This window comes from Berghia stephanieae, chromosome 7, assembly GCF_034508935.2.
Source record: "Berghia stephanieae isolate SIO BIC M18660-M18661 chromosome 7, UCSD_Bste_1.3, whole genome shotgun sequence".
NCBI lineage: Eukaryota > Metazoa > Mollusca > Gastropoda > Nudibranchia > Aeolidiidae > Berghia > Berghia stephanieae.
Window position 1 is genome coordinate 25,633,741 of NC_088366.1, and position 22,439 is coordinate 25,656,179.

Here is a 22,439-nt window from a genome sequence, read left to right on the forward strand (position 1 = left end):
GAGGGACGAATTACGCCGACTGCTAGAGTTCATTCATCATTCAGTTACTTAGTGATAAGTGAGTGCTGCTTTGAGACAAACATTAACAATTTTCTGTCAACAACCCTATAGGTCTTTTTATGGTCGCTATCTAGATTCAGCTTAAAGCAGGCTATATCTAATGCAGAGCTCTCCATGCTCCATGCACTTATCGAGGAGTAAGAAGCAGTTGACCAATCGTAATCTTGCACATTCATTCACTTCACTAACGTCCATTAGTTTGACCATTAATACATTAATGAGAACATTGATGCAAAATACCAGAACAGCCTAATAGTCTACATGATTGAACGAAATAAAATAATCATTAAACACTTCTATTCAAGCTAGATTTGATTTTTTTAAAACACCAGCCATGTTTGGCGATTTCAAATTTAGAGACACAATTGGACATGTTGAATCAAGTACTCCTGACTCTACAATTTCAGACATTTCTTCATCATTGATTAAGCCATCTCCGCATTCTGGAAATATCAGAACTAATGACAAAATCGACAATAGTGCCACTAGCATTATATCAGCTATTTTATCGGCTGTCCTTGCTTTGGTCTTTCTCATGTTGTTCGTCTTCATTGCACAAGCAGTCAGGCGGCGAAGAAGAGAAAGACAAGGGACTTTACTAAATCAACCTGTGATACACACAATTGCTCCTCCAGCTTTTGCTCCCAGTAAGTTGTCATTATTTGTGCACAAAATATTTATGAGTGAAACCACTAACTCTAACTTTTATTTATTACCACAATTTGTATGCCAACTTATCAAATGTAATACAATAGAAGCCACTTTAATTTCAACATTAACATCCGTTTACAAAGAAATTGTTCCGTTTAAGTAGTGTTCAAATTAGCCAATTCCACTGATGCCTTTCAGCATGTGCAAGAACCCGGGTCCAAAAAGCTTGTCAATATTTTTGCATAAACTTCTTCAATAAATTCTTCTTTATCTTTAAATCTCATTCATTCTCTTAGCAATGTTTTTATATATTAGTAAGATGATCAAGACCGTGATATACATAGAATTTAAACAAGATTACAACATTTATCCTCACAGTTATGATCTGATCACAATTAATTTTATCGTGTCATGTCGTCATAGTTTTGTCACAATTTTTTTTATCTTAAATTTCAGGCAAAACAATGATTAATTTTTAAATATGAGATAGACCCTGAAGAAAAAAAATAATTAGGGATGAGTTACAAGGGAATTTTGTTTTGTTTTTTTTATTGATTTCATTCCACTGACTTGCCATGACTTTCATTTATAGATAGCAATGGAATCATTTCATGAAACTTAAGAGAATGCCTTCGATGAAGAAACGTTCCTTGAGCAAACAAGTTGGTAAAGAGCATCTTACAAACTTACACTTTACAACAGAATTTGGTGAGCAAGCATATTGGTAAATGAGCCTCTAACACTTGGCGTGGACACATATATAAAGTGATTTCTTGGTGCCTGTATAAATAATGATGTTAATAGTTTGGGGTCCTCTTTTTTTTCATTTAGTGTGTCTCTGTGGTGTTGAGTTACTGACTTACACTCACAACAAAACTTCAGTTGTGTCAGAGTTCGTATGTAAGTAATTAAACACTTTTATACTAGGCCCACTAGGAAAGGCATTTTGCACATATATTTCTACTTCCTCAGTATCATGTGGAGGAGATTTAGATGTCGAAAATTAATTTTATAAACAAAACTATGAAATTTGGGTAAATGTTATATAAGTTTTATTGTTCAGACAATTGACGTGATTTCTCAATAAAGTGACAAAAGTCAAAATCTCACATTTCTAATCATTCTGGGTGGGGTCCTTGACCTCCCATGGTGGGCAGGAGGTAACACTGTGTCTTCTATCCCCTTATATCTGTTTTCCGAGTTGCTTTCTGTCTTTGTCTTGGAATGGAATTACTTAGTTTTGTCCTAGCCCTGGCCTGAGTCCTTGACTGGGAGGGAAACAGTCAAATGTATAGTTATTGTTTTGGGAGATTATATTTTTCCTTGTAAATCATCTCTTTGTTCATGTTATGTACTGTTTCCGTTGTTTTTTGTTGTTGTTTTTGTTTGTTTTTTTTTTTTTTTTGTTTTTTTTTGTTTTTTTGTTTTTTTTTGGTTTTAAATATATAATGGTCTGTAAACATTTGAGTGTATTCCTCTTAGTTGGAACCTGTGCTCTGGATGGGACTTTTAGGTGATCTCAAACTAAGTACACTGACAGTGTGCTCTTGGAATCTACCTGTTCCCTATTTGAACCCTTCCCCTTTGTCTTACTTTTTCTTGTGTGCTTTTAACTGTAAATCTATAACTTTTTTAATGCTCCCATTTTCTCCATTTTTACTGGCGCTGAAATTGTCTAAATGTGTCGCAAACAATGTAAAACCCTTTAAAACAAACACATTTCTAGTCATTTTAACTTTAACTCACTTTTTGGCATCTGGTTTATCCCGACGTAATACCATTGGTAGACGATAGGTCACATACTTTCATTGTCTTTTTGGTGATGGATGTCAAATTATTTGATCCCTCACAGTGTAAATCGGCCTTGTTGTTTTTGTCAGAAAATTGGATCAGTGCCTACTATCGGGTTGTCTTTAAACGAATGCTGTTCCTTTGTCAGAATAATGTTGATCAATTGTAAAAAGAAAAAGTTTAAAAAAAGAAAAAAAAAGAGCTTTTATAGAGCGCAATATCCACTTAACGTGCTCAAAGCGCTTTACAAGGGGTCCCTGGTCAACAGCAACATTTAACATGAAGGACGAGACATGATGCCTGTTAGGCGATATTACAATTTTTCGGACAAAGACAAAGCTGTTAACGGCCAGGTACTCATTTTACACCTGAGTACGGTGAGAGAATGTGAGTAAAGAGTCTTTTCCAAGGACTCAACTATGCGTCGAGCGAGGCTCGAACCCAGGACCTTCCAATCCGAAAGCGAGTGTCATACCACTAGACCACATAGCCGCACAGTGTTGTAAAGCAATAAGAGCGTGGTGTTTACCATATATTGAAAAAGGCTATATATAATAAGGCAATAACATTTTTATTACTATGGCATACTGCTTAAAAACGGTAATATGTAATTATAGGGTGATTTAGATGTTGAAAATTAAACAAACAAACAAGAAAATAGTCAAAATCAAAAATATGAGACTTGATATAAGTCTCTTGGTTTTAAAAAGGAGAATAAATATATTTTCTCAAATGAACAAAAACTAAAATTTCATATATATATATCCGTTTATTTAAATTTTCAAATCCCTTTGTAGCATCTTTGTCACCCAGACATAATGCCGTTTTGGGAAATGGATCACAAATGTTTACCTATTGGCTTTGTTACTTTCTCCCCCTATAATCGGGGTGCAGGGGCTGACCAGATTTCTTCCCATGACTGATTGACATGTTTGTCAAGGAAAGGGGGTGAAGTAATATTTCTATGTCATATTATATCATATATTATTTTTATAAAGCTTATTATTTTTTATTTCTTTCCAATACTCAGCACACCCTTGTTTCATCCCGAATTTCAATCAAATGTACCCCACTGATTCAAATTGATAATATATATTATATAGAAATGATGTTGATGTTGAACATTTCGTATTATACGGTCAAATATGTGAAACAGGTTGAGTTTGTGTGATTTTTTTGAATAGTGTGATTATGATTACACAAAGTGCACACACCTTAATTTTTTTTTTTTTAATTGATCTTTTATATAGCGCAATATCCATTAAATGTGCTCAAAGCGCTTTACAATGGGACCCTGGCCAACAGCAACATTTAACATTTAGGACGGGGCATGACATCTGTTAGGCGACGTTACAATTTGTTCGGACAGAGACAACGCTGTTCACGGTCAGGTGCTCATTTTACACCTGAGTACGGTGAGAGAATGTGAGTAAAGAGCCCTCTCCAGGGACTCAACTATGCGCCGAGTGAGGCTTGAACCCAGGACCTTCCGATCCGAAAGCGAGTGTCATACCACCAGACCACATAGCCGCACATATTTTTAAAAATTTAATTATTCTTTTTTCTGTCTGTGCTGTACTGTAGATTAAAATTGGTCTTTACCTGTAAAAGCTTATTGGAAATGGGGATATTTATTAAGGAAATTGCATTTGTCTCTATAACAAAAGTATGTATATATATATATATATATATATATATATATATATATATATATATATATATATATATATATATATATATATATATATATATATTACTATCACTACTTTACAATATAATATTTGTTATATCTATTTCTATCACTGCTTTACAATATATTGGTTGCCTGATTTAGATGAGAGAAAAAAAAGTATTTCAAAGATGACTGCACCATCCGCTTTTTTTTTTTCATGTTTGACTCCATGTCTTTGCTTACTTACCTGCTTTATTTTTTTTTTTTTAATTACGTCCTTCATCTCACATGACATTTGTTATAAAATTCTTTCTATCAATCAAGAAGAATTTTGATGAATATTTTTGGGAGTTATAATGTTCATAGCTAGTTTCTTTTATTTTTTTTCCCATTATTTGCCCAACTCATTCTCTCTTCTTTTTTCTTTTTTCATTCTCCTCCTCCTTTTCCCCTTCCTGCTTTCATTCTTTGCCTATTTGCCGACGATACCCATGGTCATCACCGCAGTCTTCATTAATTGAGCTTTTTAATTGAACTATTATATGGCACAATATCCACCAAACATGCTCAAAGCACTTTACAAGGGGTCCCTGACCAACAGCAACATTTAACATGTAGGACGGGACATGACGCCTTTTAGGCGATGTTACATTTTTTTCTGGCAGAGACAACGCTGTTAACGTCTGGTAATATTTTTACACCTGAGTACAGTTAGAGAATGTGAGTAAAGAGTCTTCTCCAAGGACTCAACTATGCGCCGAGCGAGGCTCGATTCCAGGACCTTCTGATCCGAAAGCGAGTGTCATACCACTAGGCCACATAGCTACATTACAATCACCTGCTTCACTATCAGCATTTGTACAGTGGAATCCACATGAAGTTAACACGCTTTAAAGTCAACTTCTGCTAAAAACGAACACCTCTTGTTGGTCCCAAATTAAATTTTATGTTCATTATCTGCTCCAACCTTGCTGAAAGTCAAAACAATCTTTCTGGTCCAGCGGTGTTGTCTTTATTAGGATTTCCACTGTATGATTATCATCAATATTATTCTTGGCTTTGCACCCCAGCTCTTATTACTACTTCTTTCATGAGATGATATGTCATGTGTGAAAGAAAAACATGGCTTTTACTAGCCTACCTACATTATTATTTTTTTTCCGAATGTTCGTCTTGTGACTAAATTAATAAAGCAATGTTAAGCACGGTCAGTGAATAGATGGCTAATGATCGATACAAAAGTATGGCCGCGGCGTTTTGTTCTTGAGGGTGAAGCACTTTACACACATCACACACTCGATTTTAGATAGAATGAATGAAGTTGACATCACTCGGCTCTACGTTATTGTTTTTTAGGCCGCCATTTAAGTGATTAGTTCTCATTGAAGTCCCTTTAACAGACTACTATAAACGGTAGAGGTTACTCATCGTTGTGTGCGGTTCATCCAACAGAGAGAGTAATCGAGTATTCTACCTAAACGCATAGCATTAATAGGCAGTGTTGGTGTTGTAAGAAAACCAAAATGACGTCTACCAGGGACTTCAGCCTTGCTGTGAAAACTGAAAAAGAAAAAATACACGAATTTGCGCCGGCCCTTCAATAATGAAGCTGCAACAGTATCGATTGGATTGGATTGAAATGCTAAAAAATTGATTGCGTAAATAAAAGACTTTGGTAAACTTTATAAATGCATATATTGAGGTAAATGGTTATGGTCATGCGTTTTTTAAAACTTATTTTACCAGTTAACTGTCTTACCGAAGAGCATGGTCTGTGAACACATACCGTACTCTTTGGTCTTATTCTGGAAAGAACACGTATCTGAAAATTTGGCCAAAAATCTCGTCCCTCAAATATCGATCGATTTAAATGACCCTCATCTTGATAAAAACTCTCAAATCTTGGACCTCCTGGCTATATGGTCTAGTGGTATGACACTCGCCTTCGGACCAGGAAAGTCCAGGGGTTGAGTGTCGCTCTGAGCATTAATCATAATGTGTAAAATGAGTACCTGGTCGTTAACAGCGGTGTCTTTATGGAAATAAAATATGACATCGCTTACTAATAGGCGACATGTCTCGTCCTATATAATATGCTAAGTGTTGCTGTTTGCTAGGGACCCCTTGTAAAGCGCTTTGAGCAATTTTAGTGGATATTGCGCAATTTAAATGCTCGAATTATATAGATTCCAGCTCGCTTTCGAGATAAACCAAAACAAAACTTTAAAAAAAAAAAAAACATGTGCCGGAATACGATGCTCATGGGAGATGACTTATTAAATGAATTGTTAAATTGTGACCCTTCGTCTCGAAACGGTATTATGGCGGAATGAAGTGGACCACGAAAAGTGACTTTAGAAATAAATTGATAGTAAATACCTTTTTTTGAGCTTTTGCATTGTGAGAAATTGTCTTCATTCTGTAACATAACAAATCGAAACAAACCCTAAGTTTCATGTTTTTGTCAATAAATTCAATTTTTTGCACCCAAGTCATCCCGACATAATACCGTTTCGAGACGAAGGGTCTAATTTCGGTCACCAGCTCTAGCGTGCCGAATCGCGCAGAGCGTGCTGGAAATCGGCGTGCTTGAATCAAGCGAGTACTGTAATACGTTTCCCAGCCAGGTCAGTGGTCATATAATAATACTAACAAACCCACTACTAGTGTGTACGGTGATTGTTTTAACTTAGCACTTTTTAGTCGCAGTTTAATCTCCTGGTTAAGAAGTTTAATTAGAGACAAGCTTATTTCTTTCATTTAAAATATACAGCGATTTCAAAATCTCAAAGACATCCTATTTTTGATGGGACTAATGAAAGGGCACTAATGACTTTCCATACATCAGTTTCGCTCGATTGTGACGTAGTTTTTGTTAACACGGACAAGACAAAGAATGAACGACCGACCAGTTTCTTGGAAATTGATTGTTCCAATTGATGGTTATTGTTTTGGTGTTGTTGTTTGTTTTGTTTTGTTTTTTGTTTTTGTTTTTTTGTTTTTTTGTTTTTTTGTTGTTTTTTTTTTGTTGTTTTTTTTTTTTTTTTTTGTTTTTTTTTTTGTTTTTTTTTTTTTTTTTTTTTTTTTGGGGTGGGGGGGGGGAGTTGTTTTTTTTTCTTTTGTTTGTTGGGGCGGGGGGGGGGGGGGGAGGTTTGTTTGTTTTTTGTTTTGTTTTTTTGTGTTGAGACTGGCAGCCCTTCCTACCTATTTCGCAAGCGTTTTTAAATTTTAACAGTTACCAGAGCTTATACCTTCTAGCGAAATGTACTTATTTACAGATCAGAAATCCCAAATTGCACTGTTATACCTTATGGAAATACTCTCAGACCAACGCAAAATATTATTATCCATTACAAAAATGTGAAATTAAACTTGGTCATTTATATTGCGCTTTACACGGGTCTCTAGCCAACAGCAACACTTAACTTGTAGGACGAGACATGATGTCTGTGAGGTGATATTTCATTTTTTTTCTGTTAAAGGTCAAGTACTCATTTTTCACCTGAGTACAGCGAGTAAAGAGCCTTTCCCAAGAAACTCAATTATGCCCGGCTCAGAGCGGTACGCGAATCATGGATCTTCCGACCCGAAGGCAGTAGCCTCTTATGGTTTTCACACAACTATGTTATGACGATCGACCCAATCAGCAAAGTCTGGGCCGCACTCGTACACCGTCGCAAAGCCGCCGGGTAGCATCGTCACAACACACCGTTCAACTAGATGCTCTGCCGTCTCAGGTTCTTGCCCACAGCGGGTACATGTTGGACAGGCAGAAATACCCCACCGATGAAGCGCACTTGCCGTTAGGCAGCTCCTCGATCCGAAGGCGAGTGTTATACCACAAGCCCACATAACCGCAAATTTAACCCATAATGGCGTTCGGTCCGGTATGAGACCTGCGAAATATGTGCATGTAATATTCTAGACACAGACCTTATGCACCTCTCCATTGCGTAAGTAATATTACCCTTTTACAATTGCATAAAAATAATGCGGGCACCTGAATGAGCTATGTTTAGTGTATCTCGCCTGCACAGTTTAGTAGTACATGTATTGATTTTAACTGATCTCCCAGGTTATGCCATTTATACTGTTGTGCACTTGCAAAACGACTTTTATTTATTTTGGACAAGCTTCTACTTCTTATTTGATCTTTAATGACATATCATCATCTGGGCGAGGTTCCCGACCTCCCATAGTGGGCAGGGAGGTACTTACTGTGTCTTCTATCCCCCTATATCTGTTTCCAACTTGCTTTCTGTCTTTGTCTTGGAATGAGATTGCTTGGTTTTGTCCTGGCCCTTGCCGGATACCCTGGCAGAGAGGGAAAAAGTCAAATGTATAGTTTTGTGAGATGATTTCCTTGTAAATCCACTGAAGAAGGCAATGAGAGGACATCGCTTTGAATATGATGAAGAAGCCAAGACAGTAGTGAAAAATTGGCTTAAAGTTCATTTAACTCAGTTATACGAGGAAGGAATACATTGAATACATGACTTTACAAAAAGGTGGACTGTGGCTATCGACATAGGCGGAGACTGTGTTGAGAAGTAGCATTCTACTCGGCTAATGCCAAGCTTTAATTTAAGGTATAATGCATTTTATTGATTGTTTTAAAGTAATAAGCAGAGTCCCATAACTTTTGGACTCATCCTCGTACGTTTATACGTTTTCTGCCATTTTTTTTAACAAGACGTTTTGTCAGTTCATGACAGGACTGATTATAAGATTGACATCATTTTAATGTACCATTTATTGACATTTGAAACGACTGTTTGAATTAACCCTGAATGATAACCGCTTCAGTTGCCGTTTCCATTTTTACTTGACCTCCCAGCTTTACGCTTCGTAGCCTCATGGCCTGTTAGTAACAGTGTTACTGTCGAATAATACGTCACAGCACATGCTGACGACCACCAATAGAAAGTGAAAAATTACTTGTACTAGTCTAACCAGTGGGCTAATTCAATAGTTGCTTCCTTGAGCACTACTAACGACAACCCTCTTCTCCACAACCCCAAACTAAGAGTTGTCATATTGTTTTAGTAAAGCCTTTTTTAAATAGCTATATATAATGACAAAAACTTTAGCAAATTAGTTGGTGAATTCCTGTCCGATTGTGGGCATGGTGATATTATTATTGTGCGGCTATGTAGTCTTGTCTTATGACACTTGCTTTCAGACCGGAAGGTTCTGGGTTCGAGCCTCGTTCGGTCCTTAGTTGAGTCCTCGGAAAAGACTCTTTACTGACATTCTCTCACCGTACTGAGGTGTAAAATAAGTACCTGAACGGTAACAGCGTTGTTTATGTCGCAAAAAAAAAAAATGTAATATCGTCTAACAGATTTCATGTCTCGTTCTACATGTTGCATGTTGCTCTTGGTCAGGGACCCTTTGTAAAGCGCTTTGACCACGTTTAATGGATATTGCGCTATGTAAAGCTCAAGTTTTATTATTATTATTATTATTATTATTATTATTATTATTATTATTATTATTATTATTATTATTATTATTATTATTATTATTATTAGTGTTATCATCATCATCATCACCACCATCATCATCATCATCATCATCAATATTGTTATTATTATTATTATTACTATTATTATTATTATTATTATTATTATTATTATTATTATTATTATTATTATTATTATTATTATTATTATTATTATTATTGTTATTATTATTATTATTATTGTCGTCGTCATCGTCTTCAGGATTTGAAGTGGAAGTTGTGTTAATTGTCTTTCACTTGTGTCAATCTTGCATCCTACAATTTCCACATTAATTATAATGATTATAGTATTCAGTAAGAATTTTAACATGTTGCAAGCGCTTTGAGTTTAAGCACACTCATTTCCGTTCAACTTATTATAATTATTATTTTATTACTATCGCAAATGATTCAATGGTGGTAGGGATTTCGCCATCTGTCGCAGTGCTTTTTTTTAGGCTTCATTGCGCAAGAAGCTTTTTTTAAAAATTCAATGACAATGACATCGTTTTATTATTATCATTTACTCGTGTAACTCATATTATTATTATTATTATTATTATTATTATTATTATTATTATTATTATTATTATTATTATTTTATTATTATTATTATTATTATATTATTATTATTATTATTATTATTATTATTATTATTATTATTATTATTATTATTATTATTATTGTTATTATTATTAGTGATAATTTCCATTTAGGATCCTGGGTGGGGTTCCTACCTCCCATAGTGGGCAGGGAGGTACATATTGTGTCTTCTATCCCCCTATATCTGTTTTCCAACTTGCATTTTGTCTTTGTCTTGGAATGCGATTACTTAGTTTTGTCCTGGCCCTGGTCGGGGTCCTGGCTGGGAGGGAAACAGTCAAATGCATAGTTATTGTTTTGGGAGATGATATTTTTTTCCTTGTAAATCATCTCTCTGTTAGGTATTATTATATTTGTTATAATTTATAATGTGAGCATTTGAGTTTATTCCTTTTAGTGGGGGCCGTGCTTGTGTCCTGATGAGACTTATTGGCGATCTCAAACTAAGTACATTGATGGTATGCTCTTGGAATCTACATCTGATCCCTATTTGTTCCCAGTTCCCCTTTGTCTTACTTTTTCTTGGATGCTTTAATTGTAATTCTAAAACTTTTTACTATCCCATTTTCTTCCTTTTTACTGGCGCTGATATAACCTAAATGTGTTGCAAGCGCCGTAAAACCCTTAAAAACGAAAAAAACGAAAACGAAACCATTTAGGATCAATAAAGTATATCGTATCTTATCTTATCTTATCTTATCTTATATTATCTTATATTATTATTATTGTTATTATTATTATTATTATTATTATTATTATTATTATTATTATTATTATTATTATTTTATTATTATTATTATTATTATTATTATTATTATTATTATTATTATTATTATTATTATTATTATTATTATTATTATTATTATTATTATTATTATCACAGAGTAGATAGGTTACCACAGAGGCTGCACTCCTTGATTTCCGTGTAATTGGGTCGCGCATCCGTTAAAGAATGTCACGCCGTATCGTCTTAGTTTGTCATAGTCTGTTTCCGTACTTTGTCTGTATTAGGTAATGCATTGGTTTTAACCACTTTACTCTGCTGCGTGCTTCTGTTATCGCTTTTGTATTCTCTTCACAACACGCATGAAAGATGGAATCCGAACATACAACACAAAATTTTCAAAAAACATGAAAATATTTATCTAATTGAAAGTGGTGTAGTGATATAAATTGTACAAATTCAAGGATTCGATGCCCTTATTCGGCTTTCTTTTGGTTGCCTGCTACAAAATTAGGTATAAATAGGGATAAGCCATATTTCCTTATCGATGATGAAAAGCTATTTGTTCTGTTTGACCCCCCCCCCCCCCCCACACACACACACACACACACACATTTGATGAAAAGCATTAGAAATAACCTTTAAAATAGTGGATTTGCAATGGACGGCAAAACTATTTTATGGAATCGTATCCAAATGTTCTACGAGAAAGATTTAAAATTTCCAATCCGAATGGCTCCAAAATTAACAAACAATACTATGCCACCATTTATTGCGGCTATGTGGTCTAGTGGTATGACACTCGCTTTCGGATCGTAAGGTCCTGGGTTTTAGCCTCGCTCGGTGCATAGTTGAGTCCTTGTAGAAGGCTCTTTACTCACATTCTCTCACCGAACTCAGGTGTAAAAAGGTACCTAGCCGTTTACAGCGTTGTCTCTGTCCGAAAAAATTGTAACATCGCCTAACGCGCCATGTCCCGTTCTAACTGTTAAATGTTGCTGTTGGCCACGGACCCCTTGTAAAGCGCTCTGAGCACCATTAGTGGATATTGCTCTATATAAAAGCTCATATCAATGAAACCTAAAGGAGGGTGGACTAACGATACCATCACCTGCACTGCAACATTGCCTCCAAATCGCCGAAATCGTATTTCGCGATGGAATCAACTCCTTGCGTGTTGCTACTGGCGTAAGGTTCAGGCTTGTCAAGAAAATGGTCGAGGCCACAATGGACATTCCACTTGACTGCAGGAGTGAGGAGAACTTCTCAACGAAATTCCTTTCATTGAACCTCTACACCACTATTAGACTACATCATTTCCTGAGATGTCACAACCGTGAGATGGACATTGGTGGCCGCAATAGGGGAGGAATAGGAAAGCTGCACACATTTGCACACGTGTAGATACTAAGATAAGATGAAGTGACTCTATCCTTTGCTATTTCTATTATGCTCTGTAAACAGCTTATGTCATTTTAAAATCTCATTTTTAGGTCCCTTTCCCCCATCCATATCTGTTTTCACAATAAATTCCTCTATTTCTCTCTTTTTTCTTTCTCGGTCTATGAAATCTTCATGAGCGCCTAATCACACTTTTTACTTCTGTCTTTCTTACTCTCAACAAATTTAAAATGAATTTGATGACGGGAATAATTATATGGCAATTTTGCTAGGTGCCAATACTTTTGTGAGAATATGAATTTTATAGAAAAAAAAAACCGCTTCGTGAGAAACAGACTATAATTTATACGGCGTGACATACTTTTGAGACACATCGAAGTCGATTTCACGAATTTAACATTGAGCGAATGGGGATGGAGGGAGGAGTGCAGTCTCTGTGTTAACCTACCTACTCTGTGTTATTATTATTATTATTATTATTATTATTATTATTATTATTATTATTATTATTATTATTATTATTATTATTATTATTAACCCATATGTGTACAAGCCTTGGCCTCCACACATGTTGTTCGCTTATAGAATTAGGACATAATATTTTTATTGTAAATCTCTCTCTCTCTCTCTCTCTCTCTCTCTCTCTCTCTCTCTCTCTCTCTCTCTCTCTCTCTCTCTCTCTCTCTCTCTCTCTCTCTCCAGGTATTAAAGACACGCGCAGCGCACACAAGCTAGCTTTATTCTCCTCCTCTTCCTCCTCCTCCTCCTCCTCCTACTACTACTACTACTACTACTACTACTACTACTACTACTACTACTGTTGCTGCTGCTGCCACTACTACTTCTACTACTACTACTACTACTACTACTACTACTACTACTACTACTACTACTACTACTACTACTACTACCAGTGGCGTAGGGCCTTAAAGGCTATTAAGGCTAAGCCACAGGTCGTCATTGTCTTGAAAGTATGTAAGAATTTAACAATAAAAAGTCACACTTTTAATTTTTCTGTATCACAAACAATGAAATTCATTGTTTACCTGGTGTTAAAAAACCTTTACAGAGCCTCAAAACTTGAACCAATCACACCGCTTTGAATTTACTACAGCTCGAGTTGTACTCGTGCCCCTGACCAATCAGTACAGCGTGTGGCTTTAAAGGTGGAGAAGGCTTCCAGCCATATTCCCACGGTACCTACAACCAGGCGATGCATTTCACGTTTGCCGTGTGCTCGACATAAGGACAATAGTGTGGCGCCCGGGATAGGGCTGCTATTCGGGCACCGGGTTTGGATCAAATTTAGTCACACACCGGGGCGAGCAGCTCATGTGGCTCGTTGGCTCGATACCCGGGATGGTCTCGTGACGGTCGACCGGGATTTACACCTTTGCCCTCCCGTGTGCCTCAAGCCCCCTCACCAACTGCAAGGTAAAGATCCACGAGGGGGTCTGGTGCGATGGGTTAATGCTCAAACTTGCAAAAATCATAAGGTGCAAAAAGACCTTGAAGTTGTTCTCTTCGATCTTAGGGGAAAGGCAATTCCACGTCGCGCTGGGAGATGCCACGAGCAAAGTTAGGAAATTGAAGAATGGGGTCCCTCAGGGGTCGGTACTTGCGCCAATGTTGTTTAACGTTTACATTAGCGATATGCCGAACACTTCCTCCCTGAGGCTGGGATACGCAGACGACTGGGCACTCGTTACTCAGAGTAAAGTGTGGACCCGTCTCGAGAGCGTACTCAGCGAGGACGTCACCAGACTCAAATCCTACTTTGACAAGTGGTACCTGAAGATGAACACTTCAAAAACCGTGGCCACTGCATTTCACTTATGCAGTGGTTGGCACACCCGTAAACTGAATGTCCTAGTCGGGGACCAGCCACTCCCATATGAGCCGCGTCCAAAATACCTAGGGGTGACGCTGGATCGCAGCCTTACCTATCGGGTTCATCTCGAAGGGGTTGCCCGGAAGATAGAGAAGCGGAATAGTCTTCTGAGGAAGCTGGCGGGATCGACTTGGGGCGCTAGCCAAGCGCTCCTGAGAACATCCGCCCTGGCACTATGCTATTCCACCGCGGAGTATTGCGCTCCAGTGTGGGGTAGAAGCAGAAACGTTGAGAAGGTGGATGTAAAACTTCGCAAGTCGATGCACATAGTGTCGGGAACGCTAGCAACAACCCCTAGAGAATGGGGCCCGGTGATGGCAGCGATCCAGCCCCCCCGATGTCCGGAGGGAGACCATTACGGGAAACTGGCTGAGTAAGATCAAAGAGAGAGGGAATGGGGATACCCCTCTCATGCGCATAATGAACGGTGCCCCCGTTTCGAGCCGAAATAAGTCCCGGCAACCCTTGTACGCAGAATCCCTGACTACGGACAGAGCTGCACATACGAGATGGAAGTCGGTTTGGACGAATTCAATCCCTCGTGGGGGCGGGGACCTACACTCCTCTAAGCTTGGTGAGAAGTTGCCAGGCTTTGATACCAGTAAGAGGAGACACTGGGTAGCTGCGAATCGGCTTCGGTCGAGGAGCTGCCTAACGGCCGGTGCGTTACATCAGTGGGGTCTAACTTCCTGTCCTTTATGTCCACGCTGTGGGCAAGAACCCGAAACGGCAGAGCATCTAGTCGAAAGGTGTGTTGTGACGATGCTACCGGGCGGGTTCGCGACGGTGCACGAATGCGGACCGGACTTTGCTGATTGGGTCGATCGTCATAACATAATAGTGTGAACCATAAGAAGCTGCTGCTGCCGTGTGCTATGACTGTGGGCATCAAGAGGCATCTTGACGTTGAACTGAGTCATTGTGGCTTTCTTACTCGCAGCCACACACAATGACCTAATTGTTCCATTGATGGCAATCGTGTTGTACCTGTTACCCATCCCTCTTCGAGGCGTGTCAGGCATGTGATATTGAATTCCCCATTGTCCCTTATAACTTGAGTGTGTTAATCTGATATGTGCAGTGTTTGTTTTTAAAATTTTAATTAATTGCTATTAAGTGTGATGAATCACGTTGATTATCTGTTGACTATCAATACCAGTTCTTTGAATAGGGAAAATAAACTTTTGATTAAAAGTCTCGGTCCCCATCAACCAAACGATTTTGTACTCACTATTAAAGACGGGAAACAGAATCAGTCATTTAATTTGATAAAGATTGGTATAGTCGTTTTCCTTGGCTATCGGTGAGAATAGAAAATAAGAGTTTATTTTCTTTTAATTGTATTTTGTTTGGCGATATCAGCAATACAGAATTGTCTTGGACAAGAAGTGGATTTACCTGTTTGAAAAATTTAACACATAGAGCATTGAACCATCAGAAGTCTAACTTACATTTAAATATCACCACTAGATTGAAAACCGTTGGTACTCTTCACATAGGTGCACAGATTGACAGTGGCTATCGCTTATCTTTAGCCAGGCATGATGAACAAGTTACAAAGAACATACAAATTTTGGTAAAATAATTGAGTGCATCAAATTCTCTCTCTCTCTCTCTCTCTCTCTCTCTCTCTATATATATATATATATATATATATATATATATATATATAATATATATATATATATATATATATATATATATATGCGACAACCCATCTCAAATCCAGCCCCATGCTCCTAAATGACCAGGCTACGCCGCTGACTACTACTACTACTACAATAGTAATGGAATGACGATTCCTACTGCGTGTGCATAACAACCCCCCCCCCCCCCCCCCCCCACCCAAAAAAAAAGAAGAAAAAAAAAGCATATCTTAATTTTGTGGATTACACACCCATGCTCTATCAGTCCTCACTTAACACCCTCGCGCTCTTCCCTCTCACCCATAGCAGACTAAAGAGAGAGAGGGCATTGCTCTCACACAGCATCACCTATGTAATCAGGGTTCCCGCGGCCTCGTTTCAACTCCTTGAAAACTCCTTGTTTTTGATTTTCCTGAGAATATCTTGAAAACTCCTTGGATTTCATTTTAGGAGAAAACGCCCTTAAAACTCCAGTTCTACAACCACATCTTCACCATCATCATTACTATCATCATCATCATCATCATCATCTTTCTTGGCGCTGGCTTCCGGCGACAACAGACGTGTTGTGAATGTTTACCTATTTCTACACATATTTTTATTCATTTATCATTCAATCGCCGGAATTTACGCCTAATTTTTATTCAAAATGGATGTGAAGTATATATTGTTCCTGATTTTTATATTTATTAGTATATTTATAAGCATAAATGGTGTTTTAGCCTGTGATTTTGCTGCCAAAAGCCTATCGATAATATATACTCCAGAGACTCTCCGATCCCTCCAACCCGTGTCACCCCCACCACCCACTATTGACACATCGTTTATTAAAGTAAGAAAGAGGGGGAGAAAAGGAGGAATAAAAACAAAATTCAACAGACGGCCTTTTCGTCCATTTTTACCCTGTGTAGTGACAGGTAATGTAAGATCATTAAAGAATAAAATTGATGAACTGTTTTCACTGTGTCGTTACAATAATGACTATCGTCAAGCCTCCATAATAGCTTTAACAGAGACTTGGCTCTCTCCTCACATACCATCATCATGTTTTGATATTGAGCAATACTCACTATTTCGAGGAGATCGGACTAATGTAAATAAACGAACTGGGGGTGGGGTGTGCACATATATTAACAACAAATGGTGCCACCCCAATAATTGTCAAATAAAGAAAATGTATTGTGACGATTATATTGAATTTATTACTGTTTCGTCACGACCTTATTATCTACCCCGGGAATTTACTCATGTCATCATCATCAACGTCTACATTCCACCATCATCAGACAACAACACAGCGAAAAATATTTTGAAGAAAGAAATACAGGACATTCAAATGAAGTCGCCCGATGCCGTATTGATGGTCACTGGTGATTTTAACCAATGTAAAGATTTCACTCTCCCGGGACTTCATCAATACGTGGACTGCGAGACAAGGGACAAAAAAACATTAGATTTATTCCTGTGTAATATTAAAAATAGTTACAAATGTTTACCCCGTGCCCCATTGGGTTTATCTGACCACTGCATGCTCTTGCTACTCCCCACCTACCGCCCTGTTTTTAAACGTGTAAAACCAGTAAAGAAAAGTGTACAGATCTGGAACGGAAGTGTGTGTGAAGATTTGCGTGGTTGTTTTGAATGCACTGACTGGAATGTTTTTATCGAATCATGTGATAGTGTGGATGAGCTGAATGACTGTGTGAGTGAGTATTTAAAATTCTGTGAACAGCTCGTGTCTTGTAAAAAAGAAATAAAATATTATCCTAACAACAAGCCTTGGATAACAAAAGATCTAAAACTTTTATTGAACCAAAAGAAAACTCTCTATACTAGTGGAAACAAAAAAGATCTGAAAACAAAACAAAAGAGATAAAGAGAGTAATATCCAGTTGTAGAGACAAGTACAAAAATAAAATTGAAAAATGCTTTTCTTCTGGGGATATACGGGACACGTGGCGGGGGCTTAAAACTGCTGTTAACTATAATCCAAAGCCCACGATTATATCTGAAGATATCGAAATTGAAACTCTAAATAAATTTTATTCACGTTTTGACACAGCAAACAAATTTGATATTGAAAATGAAAAACATAAATTAGACAGGGCTTTGGAAGATGAAATGACTATTGAGGTCAGTGAAGAAGAAACGAGATTCGTATTTTCGAAACTAAACGAGAGGAAGGCTGCTGGGCCGGATGGATTGAAAGGAAAATTATTAAAAGAATGTGCCCATCAACTGTCCCCCATTTATACACATATTTTTAACTGGTCCCTCCAATGCGTTTCGATCCCTGAAATTTGGAAAACTTCAAAAATTATTCCTGTTCCAAAAAAAGAAAAACTTGAATCTATGAACGATCTCAGACCTGTTGCACTGACTTCAATAGTCATGAAATCTTTAGAAAAACTTGTTCTTGTTAAAATTAGGAACCAGTTTATGCCATTGAGTGATAGTCATCAATTTGCTTACAAACCAGGACGTGGCGTAGAGGATGCCATTTTGCTGTTTACAAACAACATCTACAGGCATCTAGATCACGCTAAGAGCTATTGCAGATTGCTTTTCGCAGATTTTTCTTCAGCGTTCAATACAATGCAACCTCAGTTGGTTGTTCAAAAATTGACTAGTCTGAATCTAAACAAGTATATAATTGCTTGGGTGCTCGAATTTCTTACGGAGAGAGCACAATATGTTCAATTAGGACAAAATATATCTTCCTGTATAACTACAAATACTGGTGCTCCTCAAGGTTGTGTATTGTCCCCTGTATTATTCACAATATACACGAATGACTGTAGAAGTCAAAACCTGAGTGTACCTTTGATAAAGTTTGCAGATGACACCGCTCTTCAAGGCCTCATAACAAATGGCAACGAAGTGGCTTATAGGCAAGAAATTGATAGATTTGTGTCTTGGTGTGATGCCCACCACCTAGAGCTTAACATAAGCAAGACAAAGGAGCTAGTGATTGACTTTAGGAGAGTGAAGGAACCGATAGAACCGTTAAAATTAAAGGACCAATTCGTCCAGCGAGTTCCTCACTACAAATACCTTGGTGTAACAATTGATGACAGGCTCAAGTGGGATGAACACTTGAAAATAATTAGGCATAAGATGTGCAGACGTACATATTTTTTATCAAAACTCTCTCAGTTTAGAATAGATAAAACCCTCTGCACATTATTTTATAGAGCAGTAATCGAAAGTGTTTTGTCATTTTGTATAACAGCTTGGGGAGGCAATTGCTTAGCAGTGGAAAGGAACAAAATAAATTCAAATATTAAAAAATCTATTAAACGCTATATAAATGATGTTGACGATGTAGATCTTTTATACGAGAAATTTTGTATAAATAAAATAACTAAAATATTAAATGACCAGTATCATCCACTAAGACCATCAGTTATTATGTCAGAAAGAAGTGGTCGCCCTTCTCTATTTCAACGAAAACAGAGAGACACCGAAAATCATTTCTGCCGTCCAGTATTAGGCTTTATAACAACAAGCAATAATCATTTTATACAATTATTTCGCATTTTTAGTTTCAAAAAATGTAAATATTAAATTATTAATTTATTTGTTTTGCAATCTTTTCAATTTTTAATTTATAGTGAAAGTTTTGACTATTTTACAGTGTTGAAATTATTCATATTATAAAGCGCAGCTCTGGTAATGGAGCTACTCCTTTTTCATATATTATACATCCTATTTCCATTGTATTTTTATCTTATTATGTAAATTATAACACGTCTGTACAAAAATTTCCTTTTTGGGATGCAATAAAGTATTATTATTATTATTATTATTATTATTATTATTATTATTATTATTATTATTATTATTATTATTATTATCATCATCATCAGTATCAAACAAGTACAACAACCACCACCTCATCATCACTACCACCACTATTACAATCACAACACCATCTTCACCACTACCAACATGAATATAGCAACCACTACCACATCGGTATCAATACCATCACTACTACAACTACAACCACCACCATTTCATAATCATCATCATTATCATCATCATCATCATCATCATCACCATGACTACCACCACTACTACAACCTCCAGTAACGAGTTCTGCCTTGAATGGCGCATAGTTGAATCCTTTACAAAGGCTCTTTGCTCGTATTCATTCACTGTACTCGGGTGTAAAATGAGTACCTGGCCGTTAATAGCGCTGTCCCTGTCAGAAATAAAGATGTAATAACGCGGCATGCATCGTCGCACATGTTGAGTGTTGCTGTTGTCAAGGAACCCCCTGTAAATTGTTTTGAACACGTGTAGTTGATATGGCTTTATATAAATGATCAACTTTTGGAGGGTTCTTCTTCTTCATCTTTTTCTTCATTCTCTCCTTCCTCTCTCCTTCCTCTTTTTCTCCTCCTTCTTCTTCTTCTTCTTCTCCTTCTTCTTCTTCTTCTTCTTCTTCTTCTTCTTCTTCTTCTTCTTCTTCTTCTTCTTCTTCTTCTTCTTCTTCTTATTATTATTATTATTATTATTATTATTATTATTATTATTATTATTATCATTATTATTATTGTTATTATTATTATTACTATTATTATTATTTTTATTATTATTATTATTATTATTATTATTATTATTATTATTATTATTATTATTATTATTATTATTATTATTATTATTATTATTTTACTCCCATAGTGAGCAGGGAGGTACATGCTGTGTCTTCTATCCCCCCATACCCGTTTTCCAATTGTCTCCTGTCATTGTCTTGGAATGAGATTACTTAGTTTTGTCCTGACCCTTGCCGGAGTTTCTTGGCTGGGAGGGAAACAGTCGAATGTATAGTTATAGTTTTGGGAGATGATAATTTTCCTTGTAAATCATCTCTCTGTTATGCATTGTATTATGTTTAGTTTACATATTATATTACATGATTTGTAAACATTTGAGTGTATTCCTCTTAGTTAGGGCCTGTCCTGGATGAGACTTTTAGGTGATCTCAAACTCAAACTAAGTACTTTGACGGTGTGCTCTTGGAATCTACATCTGATCCCTATTTGAACCAATTACCCTTTGTCTCACCTTTTCTTTTGTGCTTTAATCGTAATTCTAGAACATTTTACTATCCCATTTTCTTCCTTTTTACTGGCGCTGATATGACCTTAATGTCATATGTCATGTGTTGCAAGCGCCGTAAAACCCTTTTTGAAAAAAAAAATATTATTATTTTATTATTATTATTATTATTATTATTATTATTATTATTATTATTATTATTATTATTATTATTATTATTATTATTCAGCCACAGCTGCGTATACCAGCAGGAGTGCCCTATCATCAAGACGGTTGACCTGGGAGAACGTTGCCCATAGCTCTGCCCCTGTCCTCCTCCCAGTTGATACAGAAGAGAATCAGTCTACAGACAGCCATCATCACCACCATCAACACCAGCAACAACAAATGTCAGACTATGTCGATGCTACAGTTACCGACTGCCGTTTAACAGCATCAGCTTCTGCATCTACATCATCATCATCATCATCATCATCATCATCGTCGTCGTCCTCGTCTTCAAGTGCTGGCTCATCAACTAATATGTTATCATCACCACCACCATTTTCATGTTTGTAATTTTTTACCAACTTCCTCCCCCACCCCAACCACCATCCCTTAAAACATCGTCATACCATCATCTTCTTCATCTGCTGGCTCATCAACAAATATGTTATCATCATCACCAGCATTTTCATGTTTATAATTGTTTCTTTCCCTACCATCACCCCTTTAAAAAATACGTCATTTAAAACCAGCGCCAATATGAATAGGTTTTGTAATCTTACTGGAATGGAGTTTTATGATTTTATTTATGCGTGGCATTTCGTCACAAAGTGGTACTACGATGTTGGGATGAATCGGGGGATGGAAATAGGGAAGAAAAGCGTGATGTAAAAAAACTGGTTCCTATTTCATTGGAAGTGTAAAACTACTCTTCCGGATGACCGGATACATACCTTGTGTAATTTATCTTCTGGTTTCATAGTGGTGGTATCTTATTTTCTACTCTAAAAATATGTTGGTCTTCAATAAAGATCATCCATCCTCGTGATCTTAAGAATCTGCCTCAATGATCCCCTATTCAGATTTCCAAATTGCTTTTTATATTTGTCTTGGAATGAGATTGCTTAGTTTTGTGCTTCCCTGGCCGGAGTCCTTGGCTGGGAGGGAAACAGTAAAATGTATTGTTTGACTTTTGAGAGATGCTATTGTTTTTTGTTTTTTTTTGATAAATATTTTTTTTGGGGTTATGTACTGTTACATTTTAAAATAAATATATGTTGGTTTGTAAACATTTGAGGGGTCTGTGTTTGTGTCTGGGTGAGACTTTTAGATGATATCAAACTAAGAACACTGAAAGTTTGCTCTTGGAATCTACACCTATTCATTATTTGAACCATTTCCCCTTTAATTTACTTTTTCTCATGTGCTTTCAATTGTAAATCTAT

The 22,439-nt window shown here is 36.8% G+C and overlaps 1 protein-coding gene across 2 annotated transcripts; it reads left to right on the plus strand.

Moving 5' to 3' along the window:
• The first annotated feature begins 9 nt into the window (after positions 1 to 9).
• LOC144976944 (uncharacterized) lies at positions 10 to 21,327 on the plus strand. Of its 2 annotated transcripts, none has more exons than XM_078921573.1 (3): positions 10 to 707; positions 3,397 to 3,450; positions 21,239 to 21,327. In XM_078921573.1, exons 1-2 carry the CDS (start codon positions 395 to 397, stop codon positions 3,423 to 3,425), a joined length of 342 nt encoding a protein of 113 aa, XP_078777699.1. In that variant the 5' UTR covers positions 10 to 394; the 3' UTR covers positions 3,426 to 3,450; positions 21,239 to 21,327. The 2 variants fall into 2 exon arrangements, with proteins under 2 accessions (XP_078777699.1, XP_078777698.1); XM_078921572.1 differs by having other exon boundaries at positions 3,397 to 3,455; positions 21,239 to 21,300.
• Positions 21,328 to 22,439: the final 1,112 nt, after the last annotated feature.

What these genes read in the sequence shown, in the direction of transcription:
- LOC144976944 (XM_078921573.1), top strand. Translation starts at nt 395, where the DNA reads ATGTTTGGCGATTTCAAATTTAGAGACACAATTGGACATGTTGAATCA. An exon ending in TCCTCCAGCTTTTGCTCCCA is followed by an intron (nt 708 to 3,396) that starts GTAAGTTGTCAT and finishes ATCGGGGTGCAG; the next exon opens with GGGCTGACCAGATTTCTTCC.